This window comes from Monodelphis domestica, chromosome 1 (assembly GCF_027887165.1).
Source record: "Monodelphis domestica isolate mMonDom1 chromosome 1, mMonDom1.pri, whole genome shotgun sequence".
In the NCBI taxonomy this organism is placed as follows: domain Eukaryota; kingdom Metazoa; phylum Chordata; class Mammalia; order Didelphimorphia; family Didelphidae; genus Monodelphis; species Monodelphis domestica.
In genome coordinates this window covers 708,885,705-708,910,978 of record NC_077227.1, presented here as the reverse complement: position 1 = coordinate 708,910,978, position 25,274 = coordinate 708,885,705, and the positions used below count along the sequence as shown (strand labels likewise).

General features: G+C 37.7%; 1 protein-coding gene across 6 annotated transcripts in view; it reads right to left on the bottom strand.

Annotated features, from left to right (window-relative positions):
• TANGO6 (transport and golgi organization 6 homolog) overlaps positions 1-25,274 on the bottom strand; it is a 220,037-nt gene that overhangs the window by 114,697 nt on the left and 80,066 nt on the right. For all 6 annotated transcript variants that reach the window (XM_001377974.4, XM_056811251.1, XM_007477352.3 and 3 more), the window contains exons 13-14: positions 11,125-11,676; positions 9,194-9,251 (exon numbers count right to left, since the gene is read on the bottom strand). In XM_001377974.4, the coding sequence (XP_001378011.1) occupies positions 9,194-9,251; positions 11,125-11,676 (610 nt within the window). The remainder of the gene's footprint in view (positions 1-9,193; positions 9,252-11,124; positions 11,677-25,274) is intronic.

Below are 25,274 nucleotides of genomic sequence, written 5' to 3'. Positions count from 1 at the left end.
GGCTGAGGGTGAGTTGCTTCAACCAACTTATTCCCAGTCAGTTCTGTACAAATTTTCTTACAAAGTATCCAAAAAAAGAATGTGAAAGGGATGAAAGAGAAACATGGAATCTAAGGACACACATCCAGTGAAGCTCTGCCTCTCTCTCTTGAAGTGTGAATTTTAGATTTATTCCACTCTGCTTAAGTTTAAGTTTAAGCCATCATTGGTACATGTGAGACACAGGAAGTCATGTAAAGAACTGCCTTTATATTTCACGTCACTTCCTGTGAAAGGGACTTTGGCGGTGGAACTTGACTTTGGATAGCCCAGGGGGTCAGTAAGTTGTTTCTGATTTGTCACTTGCTAGCACACATGGGTCATAGACCTTCCTCCCCCACACTTAATCCTTAACTGGGGATATATATATATACATATATATATATATTCCTGGTTGCTAAAATTCTAAAGATTAAGCAGGGTGGAGTAAATATAAAATTCACGATCTTTTTTTTTTTAATTTTACAGAGGTTTTTTAAAGATCATTAGAAATCAAGGAATAAAGAGGTGTCAAAGAGGCATGCATGCAAAGGACAGAAAAAGCTGAGGATGGATCATTTGTCAGTCAAAAGCAACATTCCATTTGGAATGTTACCAGGAAAAACAGTTGGAACTAAGCCAATGGCTAAGAGGCTTTTGGACTGGGCTTCTGGACTGGGCTTTGGCTGGTGGCTGATGGTGAAGAAGCTGAGGCTTTTGGCTTCTGACAGAGGTGGAGAAGAACCTATTTGTATTTCTGGGGCTGGCTGGCTGATTGTCAGAAGAAGAAGAAGACAGACAGTTGTCCTCCTTTCTCTCTGACTGACTTTGTTTCACAGTTGTGACAGAACTGCCAATACTCTCCCCAAAATCCTCCAAACCAGGGCTCCCTGTAGAGAATAGGGATATCTTATCCCTCTTACCTTATCCTCCATCCTTTCCTGTCTTCCCCAAGAAACCCTTACTTGAGTTAAAAAAGAGAAAAGAGTATTTTCTCTAAAGCATCATAATTCACCGAGTGACTTGAAGGAGAAAGAAGAAGGGAGAGGGGAAACTGAAAGGCTTCTGAAGAGGGGAGGAAGGACAGCTGAAGAGGGAGGAAAACAGGAAGGAGGGTAGGCAAACTTGATTTATTAGTCATTCAGTATCAATCAAAATACACCCTCAGAAATATCAATCTATTACAGATTGGCACCCCTTAACGACTGAACCATACAATCCTTAGAAACAACAGTAGGAAAGATGTTTAAGCAAATTGTCTGGGGAGCTGTGGTACTAGCAGCCATTACTGGATTCTGGGTCTACAATATACTCTATAGCAAAATGACCCACATGATTTTTGATTCTCTGGATTATATTGGCAACACCACCATGTTTATATTGCAGTTGCCTTTTCAAACTGAACCTATACTCTGGCAGATTTTGACTCAGGTTTATGTTATCTCTATGGCAGCTTTACAAACTCTGACTTATTTGAAAAATGTCTTTAGATTTGTGATCCCCAAAAAGGCAGAACATCTACTGGTGGTAGATAATAATCTGGAAAACATTATTAAGAACTTGCTTGAGGAATTGATCAAGTACAAAGAGCTAGATGAGGTTAAAGACAAGAACAATGGCCAGACAGATAGTGTACCTAAAGAAAGAGAAAGAAAGGCAAAGAAATATAAGGTCAATGCTAAGGGAAATGAAAATGACAAGGACACTAAGTCTGATAGTTAACCAGAAAAAAATTGTCCATTAAAGGAGGTCACCAAGCTTTTAAGTATAACTGGTGTGCTACAATCTAAAGTTCACAGACAGTTTACATCACAGGAACTTGAATCCCTGAAAAGATGTTTTCCAAATTTCATAGAACAACCTTTCAAGCTGCAGAAAGAACTGAAATGTGCTTTTAGGATCTTTGACCCAGATTTTGAAGATGTAGAGTTTCTTCTATCCGAACTGTTTAGCCCCCATGAGCACAGGCAATTCCTTGAGAAGACCAGGACTGATAACAACTTAACTAGTTGGCCAACTGAGGAGCAAAGGGAAGATCTAGATTTTGCAAACTAGCATGTCCTACTTAAGGAAATGCAGGGAAGACTTGCTCCAAGCTATAAAGCAATGTTGCTGGAAGTCGAATGCATGGGCTAGGTTTGATAAACTCATGCAAAACAAAGGGGAACATCCAGTAACATTCATTGATGTCTCTCAGAAATGGCAGAATCAATATTGGGTATGGAGCCTAAGAGTGAGGAGCCTTCTAGTCACATATGGAGACAATTTTTAAAGCAGGCCCTTCTTTATTTGTCTAAGCTTGGCTTTTCTTTCATTCAGCTTATTCACAGCTTTTCTGAACTCCTTAATCTTGAACATTATTATTTTTTTAATTCTTCAGTAAAGTATATTTTGGGGGCAGCTATGGGGTACAGTGGATAGAATGCTGGGACTGGAATCAGGACATCTATGTTCCTAGTTCAAATCTGGTTTCAGACACTTACTAGTTGTGTGACCATGGGCAAATCACTTAATCATGCTTGCCTCAGTTTCCTCATCTATAAAATGAGCTGGAGAAGCAAATGGCAAACCACGCCAGTATCTTTGCCAAGAAGACCCCAAATTGGGTCACAAAGAGTCATATACATATCTTTGCACACTCACTGAGTTTACCCTGCTTCAGCAAACACTTTCAAAAATCTTGGGTCAGGGAAATGAATACCATAGCAACACTCTATTTGGCTACAGAAAAATTCTTAGAATTTAGCAAGAAGGAGAACAAAGATGAGGAGAGCTTAAGTACATGAGTCAATATGTAAACTAATGAACACAAAAGAAAAGAAAGGATTCATTTGAGAGAAACTGGATATAAAACAGTAATGGAGAGAGAATTCTTGCATAACTGTGACCTTAGACAAGTCACTTTTCCTTCTTTGGGCTTTAATTTTCTCAGCTATAAGGGGAACAGTCTAAAAGATCTATAAAGAGTCTTCCAGTTCTAACTTTCTGGGATTCTATGAACTGAAAACTACATTTATATGGGAATCAGTCCTCAAATAAGTAACAGATTAAATGCAGCATGTATTTATTTATGATCTGTAGTCTTAAAGAAAGAAATTAAAACAAAAAGCAAAAGGCAGCAAAACAGAACTAGGAGGGAAAACTATAACAACTTAGTTCCAACTACAGTGGCACCTTGATATACGAGTTTAATTCATGTCATGGCCAAGCTCATAACTCAATTTGCTTGTGTGTCAAATAGAATTTCCCCATTTAAATGAATGGAAATGCAACTAATCCATTCTGGCCCCCCCAAAATACACGAATTTGTTTTACGTATATGCTTTTAAATACAAAAATGTACTTTGTAAATAACAAATCAGAACATAAAGAAATAAATTTGCTTATGAAATGTTATTTACCATCAAGGTTAGGCAAAGATGCTGGTGGAGAAGGTTTTCATTTCCTGTACTATCGCTTAACATAACTTACTCTCTACACACGTAATGCTGCATTTAAATGCAAAATTGACCTTACACATTACTTCAGTAACTTGACTGCTAAACTTAATTGCTATTTTTTTACTTTACTTAATTATCATCACTTTCTTCATTGAATTTTGGCTGTTTTGCCATACTTTCCTCGATTTCACTTTGAGGCCATTTCAACAAAAACCTTTCCATGGAAATTTGTTTCTTCCTCCCTTTCAGAACGTTTCGGTAATGTATGGAACAAGTGTTACACAGCTCCAATGCATGACCTGTTGCAACTTTTTCTGGGTGTGTCTTTTCAATAAACTGTTTAATTTTTTCCCTCAAATCCTCATTTCCTTAATCTCCTTGTACTGATTACCTTATCCACCTCAGGCTCCTCCACACTAATTTCCTGCAAAACCTTCATATGCTGCTGCTGCTATAATTCCTTCAATTCCTCTTTTATCAGGACCCATAGTTAAAAGTTAAGAAATTTGCCAAAAAAACTGATAATGAAGACAAAAATAAAGAAGAAAACAAAGCAATTCAATCAGATGCTTGCAATGCCAGATAAACATTGCACTAAATGAGACAACCTCATGTAACTTGTGAAAATGAATGTTCGGCAGGTTGTCTAGTGGAGTGTGGCAGAAGGTTGTGATTCAAAGCAAAAAAAAAATCCCAATTGTGACTGTTCATATCCCAAATTGCTCATGACTTAAGGTGCTCATGTATCAAGGTACTACTGTACTAGAAACAAGGTCTGGGTCATGCTGTAACCAAGGCTGTCATTCTGAGTTCAGATCCTGCCTCAGATACTTACCTGTCTGACCCTAGACCAGTCACTTAACCTCTGTCTGTCTCAGTTTCCTCCTTTATAAAATGGGGATAATAACAAGATCTACCTCCCAGGGCTATTATGAATATCAAATGAGATAATATTTGTACAGGACTTTCCAAACCTTAAAGCACTATATAAATACTAGCTGTTATTATTAGACTTTTTCTTCCTCCTTTTGCCAATCAGCTTGCAATGAAAATGCTAGCAAATAAGAACACTGCCAAATATGGATGAATAAGCAGGTGTAAGCAATTTAAGGGCACTGGATCATCTAAAAAGTGGTCAATTAACATTTCAATAACCAGAGTGATAAAACCCACCTAATTAGCAAAGAGTTTCACTAGGTCTGGCAGCTAGGTGGTACAGTAGATAGAGCAGGGGGCCTGCAGTTATGAAGACCTAAGTTTAAATCCAACCTCAGAAATGCACTAGCTATGTGACCTTGGTTAAGTCTTTTAACTATTTTCCACAATTTCCTCCTCTATAAAATGAGCTGGAGAAGGAAATGGCAAACCACTCTGGTATCTTTGCCAGGAAAACCCCAAAAGGGGTCATAAAGAGTCAAACACACCTGAAATGACCAAATATCACCATCATTCTCTAGGTCCAGTGAGTTGAATTTAATAGCAAATTTATCTCCGCAAATATCTCAGAAGCTATGTGCAAGGCATTAAAGCCAGACTGCTATGGTCCTAAGGTGCTTACAATGGGGTGATGGAACAGCATTTCCATCAATAATTATGACACATGGCAGAATGTGATATGGGAGAAAGAGAGATCCTGGCAAGGAATTTTAGGAAAATCTGGGAAGAGAATAATCCATTTCAGTGCATTCTTAAGGGATGAGGAGACAACCGAGAGGTCTTAAAGGAAGAAGTGAATTTCATAATTCATTTTGGGGCAAAAGTGGGCCCCAGGTGAGAAAACCAATGTGGAATTGGGCTACCATCTTGGTTTGCTCTTTTCCAAATGGAATCCAGGAAGAATAAAACAAATGGGTAGGGTGAAAATCATGTAGCCTGTTCTCCTGACATCTGCAGTCTGAGAAACCACATAAAAAATTCAAAATATTAAATCAATTAAAAGAGGGAGACAGCCTGTGTTTCATATAGAGTCACTTATTAAGGCTACATTGAGAAGGAAAATTAAAAATAAAATAAAGCATTAAAAAATGGCCATTCTGAAAATGTTGTAGCACAATGAGGTACACCTTGTAGTATGGAATCATTTACAAGGGTCTGGTCTTGTCAGGTAGGGAGACCAAATCAGTAGGCCTGCCTCTGGCAGGTTTTAGTCATTTTTAGGTGGGTGGTAGGAATGGAAGAACTACTACAAACAGTTCCAGGTAGGAAAATCCCTCTCTATCTTTTTATTAGAAATTCACCCAAGGCATTAGTCCCTAAGTATATGTTACAAGTACCAAAAACACCAATTAGTTTCAAACTGTCCATCTTGGAGAGTGGAGAGCCAAAACTCCAGGCCCTCTGTCAACCAAATTTAGCTAGTAAGTTATTGGTACACTAATTAAAATGAGTAAAAACAAACATAAAACTAACAGACACATGCTTTGTTATATCTCTAAATTCTAAAAATTTAGATGCTTAGGCAAAATGGGCTAATCATCAAAGAAGCAAATTCTGATGGACAACAAACATGGCTTCCTGTTTAGGAGGATCTGCTACTTATTTCAGGAGAAGCCATTTCAAGAAATCAATATGAAGCATCTCATTAGCCTTTAAGTTTATTAGGAAAGAAAAAAATGAGTTGTTTCCAAAGGCCAATAAATTCGAGACATTTTAGATTTTTATTTCATTGACTTATTTTATCTACTAGGTTAAGTTTATTGCCATTAGACCTCCCTGAACACAGGGATTTTTCATCTTTCTCACCCTTGTGGTCATCTCTGCTATTGATCTCCCTCCCTCTTTTTTGAAATCTCTTCCCTTGGCTCTCTATTCTACGTCTTTATCAATTACCATGATTATTCATCTTCCTTAATGTTTCCTCCTCTCCCATACCTCAACCACAGTAACCCCCCTAATCTTATCCTGACTCTCTGCCCTTGTCTCTCTACATTCTATCAGTCATTCAACTTTCCAACTAACATTCCTATGCAAATTATCTTCCAAGTTATACAAAAAGACACAATTTCTCAAAGTATTTCTGAACATGAATTTGTACTAAGGCTAATTTTCCCAGGAAGATAGGGAACTAGAGGCTGTTCCCCCTCTCCCTGATCTCTCTTCTCTCTTAAGTTCTCAGGACATCACTCTCTCCTGGATTTCTTTTGACCTATCTGCCTATTCCTTCTTAGTCCTCTACCTCCTAATCATAGGTAGTTACACTCTATGGCCAAGGCAGAAATTATAGTAGAACAAGACCTAGGGAATTGATGGAGGCTCCAAGAATTTGGAGTGTAAACAAACCCTGGAATCTTCTCTAAGCTAGTTTTTTATGAGCTCTTTTCTTTTTTTCCAAGAGCACTAAGTATTTCCTTTTCATGGCTACCACCTATTCCTTGTAATCAAGATTCGTCTTTTCTCCCTAGCTGAATGAGGTACAAATAGATCATAATCTCATAGCTTCTCCTTAACCCCTCTGTTTCTGGTGATGAATCAGTCCTTTCTGGGTTGCCATTGTTACTTAAGAGACATGTGTGAATTTTGACTATGTATTTAGAGGTAAAAGTTGTTTGACACGGCTACTGAACTACACAAATGGGCTTAATCTAATAAATAAGCACAAAGAAAGCCTTCTTTATCACTGTTAGACATGAGAATGAGTTATGGAAGGAGAATGTAGAGTTTATTTCTCTGAAGTCCTTCTGGAATTATGACTGAACTAATTTAAGGGGAATGTCTCATGCACTAACTTCACTAACTTGGTTACTAATGCCTGGGTGTCATATGCTTTTATCAGAAGGGTAGCTGGACTGGACCAATAACACACAAAGAAAGTCCATGTTGGAGAAAACAAATGTTAGTGGGCTAATGTATTAATATGCAAAGTAGCTGAAGGAGGGTAAGATATGTAAAGCATGGAATGAAATTTGGACTTCATAAGTTTTTTTAAATGGAAACAGAAACCATGAGGGCCTATTGATGTATCTGTCAACTGTCCCATCTATACAAAATCCTTATGCAATTCTCTTTATACACAAATTAAGAACCCAAAAAGTTTTTGAGGAGGACATTCTTAGGGAAGGCACAGGCTTTTGCAATTGATTTTCACCAAAGGACTATGTCTTTGCCATTTCACCCTTGACTGCCTAGAATATAAGATTCCAATGTGTTAACTGTTGATGATGAAAAAAAATTTGATCTAGTAGAGCAAAGTACTGCCTTAAAGGCTCTTTTCTAACAAGATTTATCCCATCTACATATCAAAATGATTCAGAATTCCTTGAAAGATGTTAAAATAAAAATCATCTCATTCATTGCCCTTCTGATCATAAATATCATAAATATAAAATGGTGCTAGCTTGCAAAATAATCTATGATGGAGAAAATCCAGAGCAGAGTGTAAGCTGAAGAGGGGTTATCTGTGGAGGGTCATGGTACCACCACATGAAACAACTGGTTAGAATGGTTTAACCAAATAACAGGTCTCCACCAGTAGCTCTGAAGTCCTTTACAGGAACATTTAATAGTTTCACTCTTCTGGAGCATTCTAAATTGAATCAGTGAGTTGAGAATTGGTTCCTGAATCATATTTGGTAGGGACTAAGTTTTTTATATTTATTCTTTTATATATATGTATATATGAATATATATATGAATGAAAACACACACATATATACATACATACACCCATAATGTGTACACATGTGTATATATACATACATAAAACATATGAATGTGTACATATATAAATAGGTGGACATTTAAAAGTATACCCAGATAATTAGTTGTGAATCTAGTACTGATAAATGCTAAACCAGGGAGAATTCTTTTCTTACCTAATTGCTCAAAAAAGAGAAAAGATTTTTAGTAATTTCTTTAAATGAATGTCTACTTATATGTAATTAATTATTATATTATTCTGACTTATTAGCTAATTATTCTGGAAAACAATGAATTATTCTGAAAAAACAAGCCCTGAAACAATTCAGAGTCTCCTGGGTGAGACTTGTAGTCACTCAAAATTCAAGTATGGATTAGCCATACATACACACAAGAAAGAACAACTGGCTGAAGAATGCCACCTTGCCCAGATTTTGACATGCATGTTGGAAGGACAACCTAGAGAGGTTTTCCATCATTATGCATAACTGAGATAAATAAGGCAGAGGGACAACAAGTTAGGTCTGGAAATGAAGAGAAGAGAGGGCTGGATTGCCTTTGGGAAACTGTAAAGCTCCATCTATGACCTCAAACTTGGAAACAAAAGTTCCTTTTTAAAATACTCCTTTTTAAAATGTAGAACCTTGCTGTATATCACAAAAAGAAGTGGAGTAACTGTAAAATATAACCACTGGAAGATGGCAACATGGAAATATATGATAGGAAGATGGGCAAGGAATGATAGATGTACAGCTGAAGCAGTCTATAGGTATCCCTTTAATGTCAAGAAAAATGTAGGAAGGCTTCTAGAACATTGGGTGGACCCACTGTGGTGTACTTATGGGGCAGCATGGATCAGACTAGCAGTCACAGGATGGGCATGCATGGAGGGGCTGCTATTTGCATCACTAGAGGGAATATATCCATTGAAATACTCAAGTAAAAGGGAGTGTAGGCAACTTGGCAGGAGGAAAGATTAGATAAACTGTGGTATTACAGACCCAACAGTACAAGCCTCTTGGCAAACACAAATTCTTGACAAAATGAACAAAACACTAGAAAAGATCCTACTGATAAGTCCTTCACTTAGTCAAACTTACCCTGAATTGCAGACAAATACACAAAAGTATCTTCGTGCTCCATGTTCTCTAAGAATACCTGAAATCAAAAAACACAGTTGTCATAATTTACAAAGAGTCAAAATTTATGAGACCTATACCAGCCACTTTAATGCAATGATTTTCTTCTTTTTCCTCTCTTCTAGATTAGGGCTTTGTAGAAGAAACAAAATACAAGTTTGAAGTCCAATTTGTATATTTAATTTCAAAAAGCCTTAGTTTGGAAGATAACCCAACCCTGGTATAGGATGGGAGAATTGCAACTATCTGGAGCAGAAGAAAGTAAGCTCCTTGAGGCCAGAGACTTGACTATCTCTGTATTTCTGGGGTCTGATAAATAGGGATGGACACTTAATAATTTGGTGAACTAAATGAAACTTACATAACCACAGAAAAGTGAAAGTAAAATTGACAAAGGAACAAAGTCATTCGTGCAGAAAACCCTCTCCGAATAAGAACCATTTAAGTTTCATCCTTATCCCAAAGGAGCCAAGAAGAATGTTATCTAGTCATCAGTCTGAACATTCTTTGTCTGGATACTTAAAAAGGGGACCATTTTCTCTTAGTGATCCCTAGCCTCGAGGGCAAGTAAATGGAAGAAGGTTATATATTGTCAGGGCATCACTGGACAAAGAAGACAATTGAATCATATCCTTAAACAAACAAATGCACAATTAAAAGTCACTGTGGCACGGTGAGGGACTGGAGAGGGCACTGGATGATGTGACAGAGCTGGGGGCCACAGAGGGCACTTCTTGGCTCTGTTCTCTTGTAGAGAGGAGGGTGGTGTGAAATGGTACAGGAGAACAGTAGAAGGGGTTTTATTAGTGGCTTTTTAAAAATTAGAATCTTATATCACAACAGGCTCCAGCCATTTGTCTAGAACAGCAGTTCTCAACCTGTGGGTCAAGACCCTGGCGGGGGTCGAATGACCAAAACACAGGGGTCGCCTAAAGCCATCGGAAATACAGCGCCTTTAGCCGCTGAGAAATCGCGCTACTTTACAGCAAGATCTCAGAAAGAATGGGGACCCAGCTGCCCACACATTGTACTAATATTAGTTACCTATCAGCAGCCCTTCCCCTATGAGGGGTGATGGATTTACCCTGTTGCCTGGAGACAGAACTCAAATAGAGACCCAGAGAGAGCACCTGGGCGCTTGCTCCGGAGGGGTTAAGAACGAGTCCTGGAGTGGATAACTCCTGGAGCAGATAACGGAGCCGAGTAACCCCAGCAAAGTGAAGTCTCAGCTCGAGCAAGACGACAGGAAGAAGAAGGTCTGCGGACCCCCTCCCCAGGCAGGACTTAGCTCCCGCCCCAGCGCCCAGGCTGCCTCCTGCTGGATTAATATTTCTCAACATATAATTAAATATTGTTTTTGTTATTAACCACTATGTTTAAATTATGTTTGATTTGTAGCAATGAGAATACATAATGCATATCAGGTATTTACATTCCAAATCATAACTGTAGAAAAATTAGTTCTGAAGTAGCCACCAAAATAATTTTTTGGCTTGGGGTCACCGCAACATGAGGAACTGTATTGCGGGGTCACGGCATTAGAAAGGTTGAGAACCACTGGTCTAGAACATCTTGTCTCTTCACCTTCCAAATCCTAACGAGTCATTCCAAAGCTACTTCAAGTCTCCAAGTATCTTCCCAAATAACTTTAGTTTATACCGTCCAGCTCCTAATGGCCTAAAGTAGTTGCTATCTAGTCTAGATATTTGGACACTGATTGTGTTTAACCAAAGTGCCTTATCCTCGAATATGACAGTATGGTACAGTGACTAGTAAACTAGTTTGGAATTAGGAAGAGCTGGGTTCAAAGTTGTATAACCCTGGACAAGTCACTTGAACCCTCATGGGCACTCCCCTCTGCTTGTGTAGTTTCTAGAGTGTGCTCTGCTCACCTTCAGAAGCTTCTCCTGGGTCCTAAGTGCCTGGGGAGTTCTTTGTTCTATCCAGCAGGAAAGAGTCCTCAAGGCAGCAGCCCGTGTTGGAATTTCAGGGTCATAGGCTGACAAGAGAACCTCTTGAAACTGTTCTAGGGTTGTACCTATAGGACTCTGGTTTGAAGCAGTATTCTTGGCCAAGAGGCACTGCTGCCTCGGGACTTCTTGGACCTGAGGGGGCATGGGTGGTGCAGCAGAGGAGCTCTCTGTGTAGCTGGCTTTCCCACACAGGGGTTGCTGGCCTGAATGGGTCTGGACCACATCAGTCTCAGAACTTCTTTGAGATTTGGAATGAAGCTGTCCCTCCATCTTGTCCCCTCTTGGCTCTTTTTTCTTCATGGTAGCTTGGGCAGCCACACTGACTGCATCAGTGGAGAAGGCACCATGGGTACAGATAGTTATGCGGAGATCAGCAGCGAGTTCTTGAATGACAGGTTCTGGGTACGTACAAGAGACCTCTTCTAAGAGAGGTACCAACTTCTTCAGGACATCAAAGTCACTTGATTTCAACTATAAAGAAAAAAAAATCAAACAAACCCAAATAAATACTACTAGAATTAAGGGATAGTCCAGTAAAAATGAGACATACTCCCAACACTGATTAGTTGGAATAAAAGAAAAATAGGCCTGGAAAGGGCTGAGACAGCCCTTAAATTTAGTTTCCTGATTCCAGCTTGGTTCTTTATCCCAATCACCTTGTACTGATTGATTGATGATCATTTTACTTATGATAGAAGGAAAAGGGGAGAATTACAAAGCAGTTTGCTTTCTCTGAAAAGAACACTATTCTGTTACCTCACATTCTTCAGCAATCAAACTTGGAGTTCTAAAGGGAAAAGAAAATAATGGGAAAATATGATAAGTGGGGCTAAGAGGACAAAAATTCGAAAACTTGTAGGTTTGGGGCCTTTAAAATCACATCACATGTCAAGACTTGCTATGATCTAGGTAAATGTACTATTTTGAGGGTAAATTTGTTGCTGTAGAATTCCACTAAAGGTTCTTTTCAGATTTCTTTTGCCAACACCATGAAGTATTAAACTAACATAATATCTGATAAGAGAAAGTGACTAACCTTCTCTCTCTCTCTCTCTCTCTCTCTCTCTCTCTCTCTCACACACACACACACACACACACACACACACACACACACATCTGATGTTATAAATCCAGAAAAATAAAAGGCATAAAAATGTGCATGTGTGGGGCAATATGTGTGGGGCAATATGTGTGTTCCTCAGGGACAGAAGGATTTTTCTACAAAATAAAAGTAGAAAAAACATTCAAAAATAATTTTGTTAGTCTCACCATGCCAAGTTTTGATTTTTGTCTAAGCATTCACTCACACCTTGGTTTCTCCTTAAGCAATTAAAATGGAAATATTACATATATCCACACCCTACATTTAGATTTTTAAAATTCTAAACAACAAAAAAAGAAAGAAAAAAGACCACAGTCCATGTATACAACAGAACTCAAAAAAAATGACTGCATGGGGAACTGAATTTCCATTTCATGTCACTTTTTTTTAAAGGGTATATAATAAATTCAATGTTACTTTCAAAATTGTACAGCTTGTCTGTGCTTCCTTCTCATCTACCTTCTGTTCACTTTTGTGAATTTCTGAAATGTTTCAATGGCCTCTTTTTATGGAATCAGTATTTCTAACTTACCCTTAATCCCCCTCCAATTAAAAACAGAAAGGAGGGAGGGAAAGAACACAAAATGAATCTATACAGTAGCCATGTCTAAAAATAGATATTTCTTTATGTTCCTAGGTCCAGTCATCACCTCTGTAATAAAAGGTGGGCAAATACAGTCACTCTCAGAGAGAGCTGGTGATTGCATTTATAAGTCTGAAGTCTTTCAAAGTTGTTTTTCTTTATAATATTTGTTGTCCCAGTATAAATTGTGTTACTGGTTCTGCCCACTTCACTATGCTTAGTAGGATACTCTGAAATCAACTCTTTTGTCATTTCTTATGTAATATTTATTGGGAAAGATGGAGGGAATAGGAAAAAACAGGGAATAATGAAGTCACAAGCTAGTCACAAGACCCAACTGCCACTCCCAGTTGCCCCTTCCCCCACTAACTGTCAGTCTTGTTTCCTTTCCACACTTATAATACAATAACATTTCATGGTATTTAACAATTTGTCCAGTCAGTCCCTGATTGATAGGTACTCTCTTCTTTTCCAATTCATTTCTTTTATTACACTCTCCCCCTTTATAACCACCATGTTTATTTTGTTTGAGACTCTTTCCTCCTTGGTATTATTCTCCCTCTTGGGAATTTTCATTTCATGTTTTAGGAAATGGTTGATAGGTTCTTTCTATTTTTACTTTGACCTTTGGTTCTAAATGATCTGGGTGGTTTTCATTTATGATTTCTTGGAATAGAGCACCAACACCTTTTCTTTGTTCACAGTTTGAAGGCAGAAGAAGGACCACAGTCCTTATATCTCTCTCTGACTGGCTCTATTTCATGTTTAGTAACTTTCTATTCCTTTTGCACAATTCAATTCCAGTACCCAATCTACATTGAAAAAAATTCTCCAAGAATGATTTGACTTCATTTGCACTTTTTTCTAAGTCTTTTATCTCTGTTGCTATTTGAGATATTATGTCTTTAACTTCTACATCTATCAGTTCTACTTGTCTCTGCCTTTCTCTTGATTTATTAAATTTACTATCACTCACAGATTCACTTTCTTGCACAAATTTTTCATTGTTTTTATCTTTTTCCTCCTAATTTAATAGCAGCCTCTTTTTCACTATCATTTCTATCTCCATGTGCCAAACTACATACATTATAGGCCTGGCTTCATAAATCTCTCCTAACCATGTCTGAATATTTAGGTTTGGCTCCAGATTTAATAACCTCTTGCATTTCTTCTAAATCAGTTGCTTGTTTTGTGGATTTTAGCTTACAATGAGAACAGCAAGTGGAATTTTGCTTTCTGTGTCTAGCTTGTTTGGTTTTGTTGTTTGATTCATGTTTCTTTTTCAGAAAACAGTCTTATCAGGTGTTCTTTCTTCTGGCAGAAAAAGCATTGTCTAGTTTCTCTCTGCACTATTTTTGGTTTGTAAATGGGTTTTGTGTAAGTTCTCACTGTGTTTATCTTCTTGATTTCCTCTATCTCCTTGTCTCTTAAATTTTTCTGTTATCGCTCATTTTTCTTTTAAATCTTGCATTTGTTTATGTTGTTCTGAATGATTTTCATGGAGGTAACTAGTGGTTTCACGTAATTCAATCTGACTTACAGTATCATATTTTGGGAAGTAATGTTTAAAAAAATTCTTTAAGTGAGATGTGTATCCCCTCAAAAACTGCCTTCTCATGTGATTAGAAGACTCCTCACTATTTGCCTCTAAACCCATAATTGATTCAGCCATTTCAGAGAGACTATCTATGAATGTGGCTAGATGTTCCCCTTTATTTTGCATGAGTTTATCAAATCTTGCCTATGCATTAGGCTTAGAGCAAGGAATTTAAGCTGACTTAGTGACCTTGCCTTTCTGGAGGCATGAAGCCTCCAGTAAGGCCCATCATCTTAAGACTCTTCTCCCAGCGGGGACTTAGAAATTCTAACTGGTATCAGAAGAAACTAGAATTTTCTCTCTCTCTCTCATTTCTTAATATCTTCCTTCTATTGTAAATATTGTAAATAAAATACCAAAAATTCCATTTACTTTAGTAATTCATTTTGGGATTTAGAATTAAGTTCCTGGCAACCACCTAAATAATATATATTTCAGAGTCCAACCACAATTTAAATTTAACAGAAGTATTTGCCTTTATTCTTTATATTTTTTCTATTATTAATTATTCTTCTTTAGAGATTTAGCTGATCCTTGATTACCATTCCTATGTTTACTTTCTTATTTATATTGGGACAAATAAATTATTTCAGTACTATGGAGGAGAGAATTTACAAGGCATGCAGCAAGACAAGAAGCTGCCAGTCAAATGAAGATTCCATTTGGAATGTGACTGGAAAACAGTTGGAGGCAAGAGCCAACGGCTGGACTGGTCTTTGGCTTCTGGCTGATTTGAAGGAAGAAGCTAGTTTGATCTCTGGGACTTGGTATAATCAAGTTGGAGGTGACCTGGCTGAATTGCCATTTCTCTCAATATCCAACCTAACACTCACTATAGAGAATAGGGATATCCCACACCTCTTACCTTATCCTCCATCTTTGTCCTGTCTTCCCAAATAAACCCCTTGTTTGACAAAGAAGATTAAGAACTATTTCATTGAAACCTCACAGCTCACACTGAGTGACTTGAAGGAGACTGAAGAAGGGGGAGGGGAGGCTGAAAGGCTTCTGAAGAGGGAGGAAAACAGGAGGTATGGGGAGGAGAGTAGGCAAAAGAAGATAATTATGTGATCCATTAGTTATTAAATATCCATCAAAACATACCTTCAAAATATCATCTATTACAGATTGGCACCCCTAAAAAGACTGAACCTTACAATTCATAAGAAACAGCAGAAAAATGTTTAAGCAAATTCTCTGTGGAGCTGTTGTTCTGACAGCCATTACTGGATTTGGGGTCTATAACATCCTCTATAGCAGAATGACCAACATGATTTTTGATTCTTTGGATTACATTGGCAATACCACCATGTTCATACTCCAGTTGCCATTTCAGACTGAAACTATACGATGGAAGATTTTGACTCAAGTTTACATTATCTCTATGGCAGCTTTACAGACTCTGACCTATTTGAAAAATATCTATAGATTTGTAATCCCCCAAAAGGCAGTACAGATAATGGTAGATACTAACTTGGAAAATATTATTAAGAACTTATTTGAGGAATTTATCAAGGCTAAAGGGCTAGACCAGATTAAGGACAAGAACAATGGCCAGGCAGATAGTGCACCCAAAGAGAAAGAGAGAAAGGCAAAGAAATCAAAGGTTAATACAAAGGGAAATGAAAGTGACAAGGACACTATATCTGGTAGTGAACCTGAAAAAATTTTTCCACTGAAGGAGGTCACCAAACTATCAAGTACAGCTGGTGTATTACAATCTACATCCCAAGAATTTGAATCCCTGAAGGATAGATTTCCAAAATTTATAGACCAGCCCTTTAAGATGCAGAAAGAACTGAAACGTGCTTTCAGGATCTTTGATCCAGACTTTCAAGATGTACAATTTCTCTTGTCTGAACTGTTTAGTCCCCATGAGCATCACCAATTCCTTGAGAAGACCAGGACAGATAACAACCTAACTACTTGGCCCACAGAGGAGCAAAGGGAAGACCTAGATTTTGCAAATTCCACAAGCATGACCTACTTAAGGAAATGTAGGGAAGACTTGTTCCAAGCCATTAAACTCCTTGCTCTAAGCCTAATGCATAGGCAAGATTTGATAAACTCATGCAAAATAAAGGGGAACATCTAGCCACATTCATAGATAGTCTCTCTGAAATGGCTGAATCAATTATGGGTTTAGAGGCAAATAGTGAGGAGTCTTCTAATCACATGAGAAGGCAGTTTTTGAGGGGATACACATCTCACTTAAAGAATTTTTTTAAACATTACTTCCCAAAATATGATACTGTAAGTCAGATTGAATTACGTGAAACCACTAGTTACCTCCATGAAAATCATTCAGAACAACATAAACAAATGCAAGATTTAAAAGAAAAATGAGCGATAACAGAAAAATTTAAGAGACAAGGAGATAGAGGAAATCAAGAAGATAAACACAGTGAGAACTTACACAAAACCCATTTACAAACCAAAAATAGTGCAGAGAGAAACTAGACAATGCTTTTTCTGCCAGAAGAAAGAACACCTGATAAGACTGTTTTCTGAAAAAGAAACATGAATCAAACAACAAAACCAAACAAGCTAGACACAGAAAGCAAAATTCCACTTGCTGTTCTCATTGTAAGCTAAAATCCACAAAACAAGCAACTGATTTAGAAGAAATGCAAGAGGTTATTAAATCTGGAGCCAAACCTAAATATTCAGACATGGTTAGGAGAGATTTATGAAGCCAGGCCTATAATGTATGTAGTTTGGCACATGGAGATAGAAATGATAGTGAAAAAGAGGCTGCTATTAAATTAGGAGGAAAAAGATAAAAACAATGAAAAATTTGTGCAAGAAAGTGAATCTGTGAGTGATAGTAAATTTAATAAATCAAGAGAAAGGCAGAGACAAGTAGAACTGATAGATGTAGAAGTTAAAGACATAATATCTCAAATAGCAACAGAGATAAAAGACTTAGAAAAAAGTGCAAATGAAGTCAAATCATTCTTGGAGAATTTTTTTCAATGTAGATTGGGTACTGGGATTGAATTGTGCAAAAGGAATAGAAAGACAGTCACAAAAACTCAAGCAGGAGTTAGTGAGAGATACAGAGAAACAAAATTTCAATTCCCTACAGGTTAATGTTACTAAAGATGTAAATACTTTGAAATCACTGACAGAATTGCATAACATCTCACCAAACTCAGTTAATTCTTCCAATAGCTATATGGCACAAAATCCCTTAGAAAAAACATCTACTTTGAGTCCAGAAGCTGAAACTTTCCATCCACCAATGACTAGTTTAGATAACACAAAATTTACTGAAAATGAAGCTGACACTACATTTGAAAATTATAATCCTATTCAAAGTAATGGAAGTGACATGACAGTTGAATATGAAAAGAGGAATGGAATGGAAGTCTTAGTAACTGGAAGAACAACCAAAGATTCAAATGGCAGACTTGAAGCCAACATTCTAAGTGGCAGAGGGGAATCTGGCCAAATAAACTTATGTGAGATAAGCAACAGCTATAATTCCAATGTAGTAGAGTTAACTGATGTAAACATACAGCTGGCAGAGGGTAGCAAAGAAATGTACAGTGACTCAGCAACACACACCTTAGCTACACAGCCAGGAACATATGTATGTACTACTGTGGGAAAGAATGAAGGCACACATCCTACTGATGCAGGGGAAGAGGCAGATGTACTAAACTCATTCCCAAAAGAAAATAACAACAGAGAGGGACAGATTTCTATCTCCTCATAGGCAAAAGAGAAGGAAAATGAACAAAACCTTCTAGCTGATGATAGTATAGATTTTATAAATATTAGCAACAACATTGAATATCTGCAAGAAGAAACTAACCCTATATGATCAAGTTTACCAACTCAAAACAAAAATCTAAAGCTTAGTAGTGAGAAACAACCAGAAACTGATTTGGGAAACACAAAAGCTGGTGTCATAGGCTTAGATCAATACACAAAGCCAGAGTTAACAACTTCTGACACAAGTTTACATGGTACTGAACAAAACCCAATGAATAACATAATGATTGGATCCAGTGAGTCAGAATCAGAAATAGAGTCAGAAGAAATACCAGAGGGTGTAATAATAATGGACCAAAACGATTCAGAACAGATGCCTTACCAGTTTTATAAGCTTTATGAAGAGGTAGACAAAGAAGGGGATCTGTGGGACACAAGTGAGAAAACTGAATACCTGAAACCAGTACAATCAAAATCTCACCAAGATTATGATGATGAGATATATTCTTTGGGCACAGAACAAGTAGTATATCATTAGAAGAACTTTATGCAAGATTAGGGGTTGGTAATGAAGATGACTTTATAGAGAAGTTGAATTACATGGCTTGTACGGATACAGATTTTGAATGGGAAGGAGGATATCAAGGAACATATTAAGAACTGGAGGAGGAGAGATAGATATTCAATTTCACATCCATTCTCTAACTTCAAAAACATAACAAATACCATTCATTCAATAAGAGTGAAACCAAGATTAAAATTGGTGTTCCATTGGGTAACATATATTACACAAGACCTTGTGAGAATGAAGATGAGTCTTGGGTAGAAATGAAGATATTCCAGCAAAAGAAGAACAAGTAATTCAACAAAAAGGACACTCCTAAGCTTGTAGCAGGAAACTCCATCTTCATAACTATGACAGACACAAACACCTAGAATGGTATGCAAGCATAGATTCACATTGGATGAATTTGTTATCAAAGATTTTAACATCAAATCATAGATGAGAACTGAAACAGGTTATCCAAATCTCTCAACCTTCATCCTAAAACAATCTCTACTGAGGGACTGAGATTTAGATTTTTAAAATTCTAAACAACAAAAAAAAGAAAGAAAAAAGACCACAGTCCATGTATACAACAGAACTCAAAAAAATGACTGCATGGGGAACTGAATTTCCATTTCATGTCACTTTTTTTTAAAGGGTATATAACAAATTCAATGTTACTTTCAAAATTGTACAGCTTGTCTGTGCTTCCTTCTCATCTACCTTCTGTTCACTTTTGTGAATTTCTGAAATGTTTCAATGGCCTCTTTTTTTGGAATCAGTATTTCTAACTTACCCTTAATCCCCCTCCAATTAAAAACAGAAAGGAGGGAGGGGAAGAACACAAAATGAATCTATACAGTAGCCATGTCTAAAAATAGATGTTTCTTTATGTTCCTAGGTCCAGTCATCACCTCTGTGATAAAAGGTGGGCAAATACAGTCACTCTCAGAGAGAGCTGGTGATTGCATTTATAAGTCTGAAGTCTTTCAAAGTTGTTTTTCTTTATAACATTTGTTGTCCCAGTATAAATTGTGTTACTGGTTCTGCCCACTTCACTATGCTTAGATACTCTGAAATAAACTCTTTTGTCATTTCTTATAATACAATAACATTTCATGGTATTTAACAATTTGTCCAGTCAGTCCCTGATTGATAGGTATTCCCTTCTTTTCCAATTCATTTCTTTTATTACACTCTCCCCCTTTATAACCACCATGTTTATTTTGTTTGAGACTCTTTCCTCCTTGGTATTATTCTCCCTCTTGGGAATTTTCATTTCATGTTTTAGGAAATGGTTGATAGGTTCTTTCTATTTTTACTTTGACCTTTGGTTCTAAATGATCTGGGTGGTTTTCATTTATGATTTCTTGGAATAGAGCACCAACACCTTTTCTTGGTTCACAGTTTTCAGGAAGTTCAATGATTCTTAAATTCTCTCTCCTTTATTTATTTTTCAGGTCAGTTTTTTTTTTCTTTAATAGGAAATAACCTTCATTTTCTTCTAGGCCCCTCCACCCCAATCTTTTGATTTTGTTCTAATGTTCCTTGCTATCTCTTTTCTAATTTTCAGCAAGTCTGTTCTTTGGATAAATCTCTCTGGACTTCTATGGCGTCTTAGGACAGAGTATTGGGTACTTCTGGTACCACTGTAATTCTGATGTGAGGGCTGCCATGCTCAGTGGATCATTGCTACTACTGGTCACTCTTACAGTCCCTGCTGTGTTTTTCCAACTGGTCTAGGGCTTCTGAAATCTTTTTTTCCAGCCTCCAGAAACAGGACCTTGCAGGCTATATGTGTCCTTGGTCCTTCTGATGCTGCACCAGGAGGCTGCCCATACTGGCACTGGCTTTGCTAGCAGTCCCTCTTCTTCTGCTTAAAAGAATCTGGCTACCTTTTGGCATACTTTTCAGAGGGAAGAAGTCACCTATTGCTATTTAAAAAGAATCTACCCTTTCAATATGATACAACCAGATTTTTCACTATGTGAAATGATCAAGGGCAATAAATAGAACAAGGCTGGAGGCTTGGAAAAGAATTAAGGTGCTGACTGTTTATCACAAAGCATGCTCTAATTCTGGATAGGAATTTGTAGCAGAAATGAATTCTAACTGAAAAATGAGAATGCTAAGGCTGAAGGGCTTGATTTCCACCCATTCTCCTCTAACTATTTCTCCAGCACAGGCCACATATAACCAAGTCTTAGAACTTTTCTAACACCCAATTCAGATGGAAGGGGCAATATGCCAATTGGTGACAGGTCCTCTTTTTATCTGGCTGATGCTGTTCTTACATTTTCAAGTGGGAGAAAGGAACAGAGCCATTGCAACCCAGATCGAATACCCATCTGCCCTATCTCCTGTTGGGAAGCCTGCATATTGGGGAAAAGCCTGCATGGTAGGAAAGTTGCATGTTGGGTTTTTTAGAAAATCTTTTCATTCTTAAATCAGTTCAAAGTTTTAAAGTTGGAATAAATTCTCTAAAGTTGCTTCCAGCAATAAAGCTGGAAGTTTTATATGTTAGAAGTATGAAGATTGGATTTAGCTATCTTCTGATTGTAATAATGAAGATACTTAGCTCTTTCTTTATTGTGAAGATAAAATTGTAATCTCCTGATTGTAACAATAAAGGTACTTAGCTCTTCCTTTAGAGTGAAGCTAGTTTATCTCCATTGCAGATGTTTGCTGATGGTTTTAGATATATGCTGTTTATTATTTTTAGGAAAGGCCCTTCTATTCCTATACTTTCTAGTGTTTTTAATAGGAATGGGTATTGTATTTTATCAAAGGCTTTTTCTGCACCTATTGAGATAATCATGTGATTTTTGTCAGTTTGCTTGATAATATGGTCAATTATGTGGATAGTTTTTCTAACATTGAACCATCCTTGCATTCCTAGTATGAATCCTACCTGGTCATAGTGAATAACCTTTGTGATGACTTGCTGGAGTCTTTTTGCTAGTATCCTATTTAAGATTTTTGCATCTATATTCATTAGGGAGATTGGTCTATAGTTTTCTTTCTCTGTTTTTGACCTACCTGGTTTTGGGATCAGTACCATATTTGTGTTATAAAATGAATTTGGTAGAACTCCTTCTTGGCTTATTCTGTCAAATAGTTTGTATAATATTGGGTTTAGTTGTTTTTTGAATGTTTGATAGAATTCATTTGTGAATCCATCTGGACCTGGGGATTTTTTCTTAGGGAGTTCTTTGATGGCTTGTTCAATTTCTTTTTCTGATATGGGGTTGTTTAGGTAATCTATTTCTTCCTCTGTTAGTCTAGGCAATTTATATTTTTGTAAGTAATCATCCATATCACCTAGATTGCCAGATCAGGAGTGAAACAAGGATGTCCATTATCACGTCTATCATTTAACATTGTACTAGAAACACTAGCAGTAGCAATTAGAGAAGAAAAAGAAATTGAAGGTATTAAGATTGGCAATGAAGAGACCAAGCTATCACTCTTTGTGGATGATATGATGGTCTACTTAAAGAATCCTAGAGAATCAACTAAAAACCTAGTGGAAATAATCAACAACTTTAGCAAAGTCGCAGGATACAAAATAAACCCACAATAGTCACCAGCATTTCTATTTATCTCCAACACATCTCAGTGACAGGAATTAGAAAGAGAAATTCCATTCAAAATCACCCTAGACAATATAAAATATTTAGGAATATATCTGCCAAAACAAACATAAGAACTATATGAACACAACTACAAAACACTTTCCACACAACTAAAACTAGATCTGTGCAATTGGAAAAACATTAACTGCTCATGGGTAGAATGAGCTAACATAATAAAAATGACCATCCTACCCAAACTTATCTATTTATTTAGTACCATACTCATCGAACTTCCAAAAAACTTTTTTTACTGAATTAGAAAAACCATAACAAAGTTCATTTGGAAGAACAAAAGATCAAGGATATCCAGGGAAATCATGAAAAAAAAAATACAAAGGAAGGTGGCCTTGCAGTACCAGATCTCAAACTATACTATAAAGCAGTGGTCATCAAAACAATTTGGTACTGGTTAAGAGACAGAAAGGAGGATCAGTAGAATAGACTTGGGGTAAGAGACCTTAGCAAGACAGTCTATGACAAGCCCAAAGATCCCAGCGTTTGGGATAAAAATCCACTACTTGATAAAAACTGCTGGGAAAATTGGAAGACAGTGTGGGAGAGATTAAGCTTGGATCAACACCTCACACCCTACACCAAGATAAACTCAGAATAGGTAAATGACTTGAACATAAAGAAGGAAACTATAAGTAAATTATGTGAACACTGAATAGTATATATGTCAGACCATTGGGAAGGGAAAAATTTTAAAACCAAGCAAGACTTAGAAAGAGTCACAAAATGTTAAATAAATAATTTTGACAACATCAAATTAAAAAGTTTTTTTGTATAAGCAAAACCAAATGTAACAAAAATTAGAAGGGAAGCAACCAATTGGGAAACAATCTTCATTACATAAACCTCTGACAAAGGTCTAATTACTCAAATTTACAAAGAGCTAAATCAATTGTACAAAAAATCAAGCCATTCTCCAATTGATAAATGGGCAAAGAGACATGAATAGGCAATTTTCAGTCAAAGAAATCAAAAACATTAATAAGCACATGAAAAAGTATTCTAAATCTCTTATAATCAGAGAGATGCAAATCAAAACAACTCTGAAGTATCACCTCACACCCAGAAGATTGGGTAACATGACAGCAAAGGAAAGTAATGAATGCTGGAAGGGATGTGGCAAAGTCGGGAAATTAATTCATTGCTGGTGGAGTTGTGAATTGATCCAACCATTCTGGAGGGCAATTTGGAACTATGCCCAAAGGGTGATAAAAGACTGTCTGCCCTTTGATCCAGCCATAGCACTGCTTGGGTTTATATTCCAAAGAGATAATAAGGAAAAAGACTTGTACAAGAATATTCATAGCTGCGCTCTTTGTGATAGCAAAAAATTGGAAAATGGGGGGATGCCCTTCAATTGGGGAATGGCTGAACAAACTGTGGTATATGTTGGTGATGGAATACTATTGTACTCAAAGGAATAATAAAGTGGAGGCATTCCATGGGAACTGGAACAACCTCCAGGAAGTGATGCAGAGTGAAAGGAGCAGAACGAGGAGAATATTGTACACAGAGACTGATACGCTGTGGTACAATTGAATGTAATGGACTTCTCCATTAGTGGCAATGCAGTGATCCTGAACAACCCGGAGGGATGTATGAGAAAGAACACTATCCACATCCAGAGGAAACACAGTGGGAGTAAAAACACCAAAGAAAAAAAAACTGCTTGATTGCATGGGTCGAGGGGGATATGATTGGGGATGTAGACTCTGAATGAACATCCTAGTGCAAATACCAACAAAATGGAAGTGGGTTCTGATCAAGGACACATGTAATACCCAGTGGAATTGTGCGTCGGCTATAGAAGGGAAAGGGAGAGGGGAATAGAAAATGATTTTTGTAACCGGGAATAATGTTCAAAATTGACCAAATTTAAATAAAAAGTATCATCATACTATGAAAAGTGAATACCATTCATATGCTACCCAAGTATTACGACATGCTGTGATGGATCTAAATCTGGGCGTCTACATCAAATACCGACTGGATGGCTCACTATTTGACCTTCGCCACCTGACCGCAAAAACAAAGACCACAGAGAGACTCATCCTGGAAGCTCTCTTCGCAGATGACTGTGCTCTCATGGCCCACCAAGAAAATCATCTCCAAACCACTGTGGAAAGGTTCTCTATCGCAACAAAACTGTTTGGCCTGACTATTAGCCTCAGCAAAACAGAGGTGCTGTTCCAACCTGCACCAGGGAGGCCAACTAACCAGCCGTGCATTACAATCGACGGCACACAGCTTTTTAACGTCAACACCTTCAAGTACCTGGGCAGCACCATCGCCAAGGACGGGTCCCTAGACCACGAGATCAATGCCAGGATCCAAAAGGCCAGCCAGGCACTTGGCGGCTGCTCTCCAAAGTCCTCCAACACAGCTGTGTAAGCACTGCGATGAAGCTCAAAGTGTACAATGCAGTGGTCCTCAGCTCGCTCCTGTACGGTTGTGAGACATGGACACTGTACTGGAAGCACATGAAGCAGTTGGAGCAATTCCACCAATGCTCCCTCCGGTCAATCATGAGGATCCGATGGCAGGACCGAATCACTAATCAGAAAGTCCTCGACAGAGCCAACTCCACCAGCATCGAAGTCCTGGTCCTCAAAACCCAGCTACGATGGTCTGGACACGTCCTCCGCATGGACCCACCGCAAATACCAAGACAGGTATTCTATGGTGAACTGTCAGCTGGACTCGGGAAACAAGGCCGACCAAAGAAAAGATTCAAGGATCAGCTAAAGTCAAACTTGAAGTGGGCTGGCATTACACCAAAGCAACTAGAACTCACTGCCTCTGTCAGAAGCAGCTGGCGAACCCACGTTAACCAGGCCTCCACCACCTTTGAAGATGAGCGACGTCGACATCTT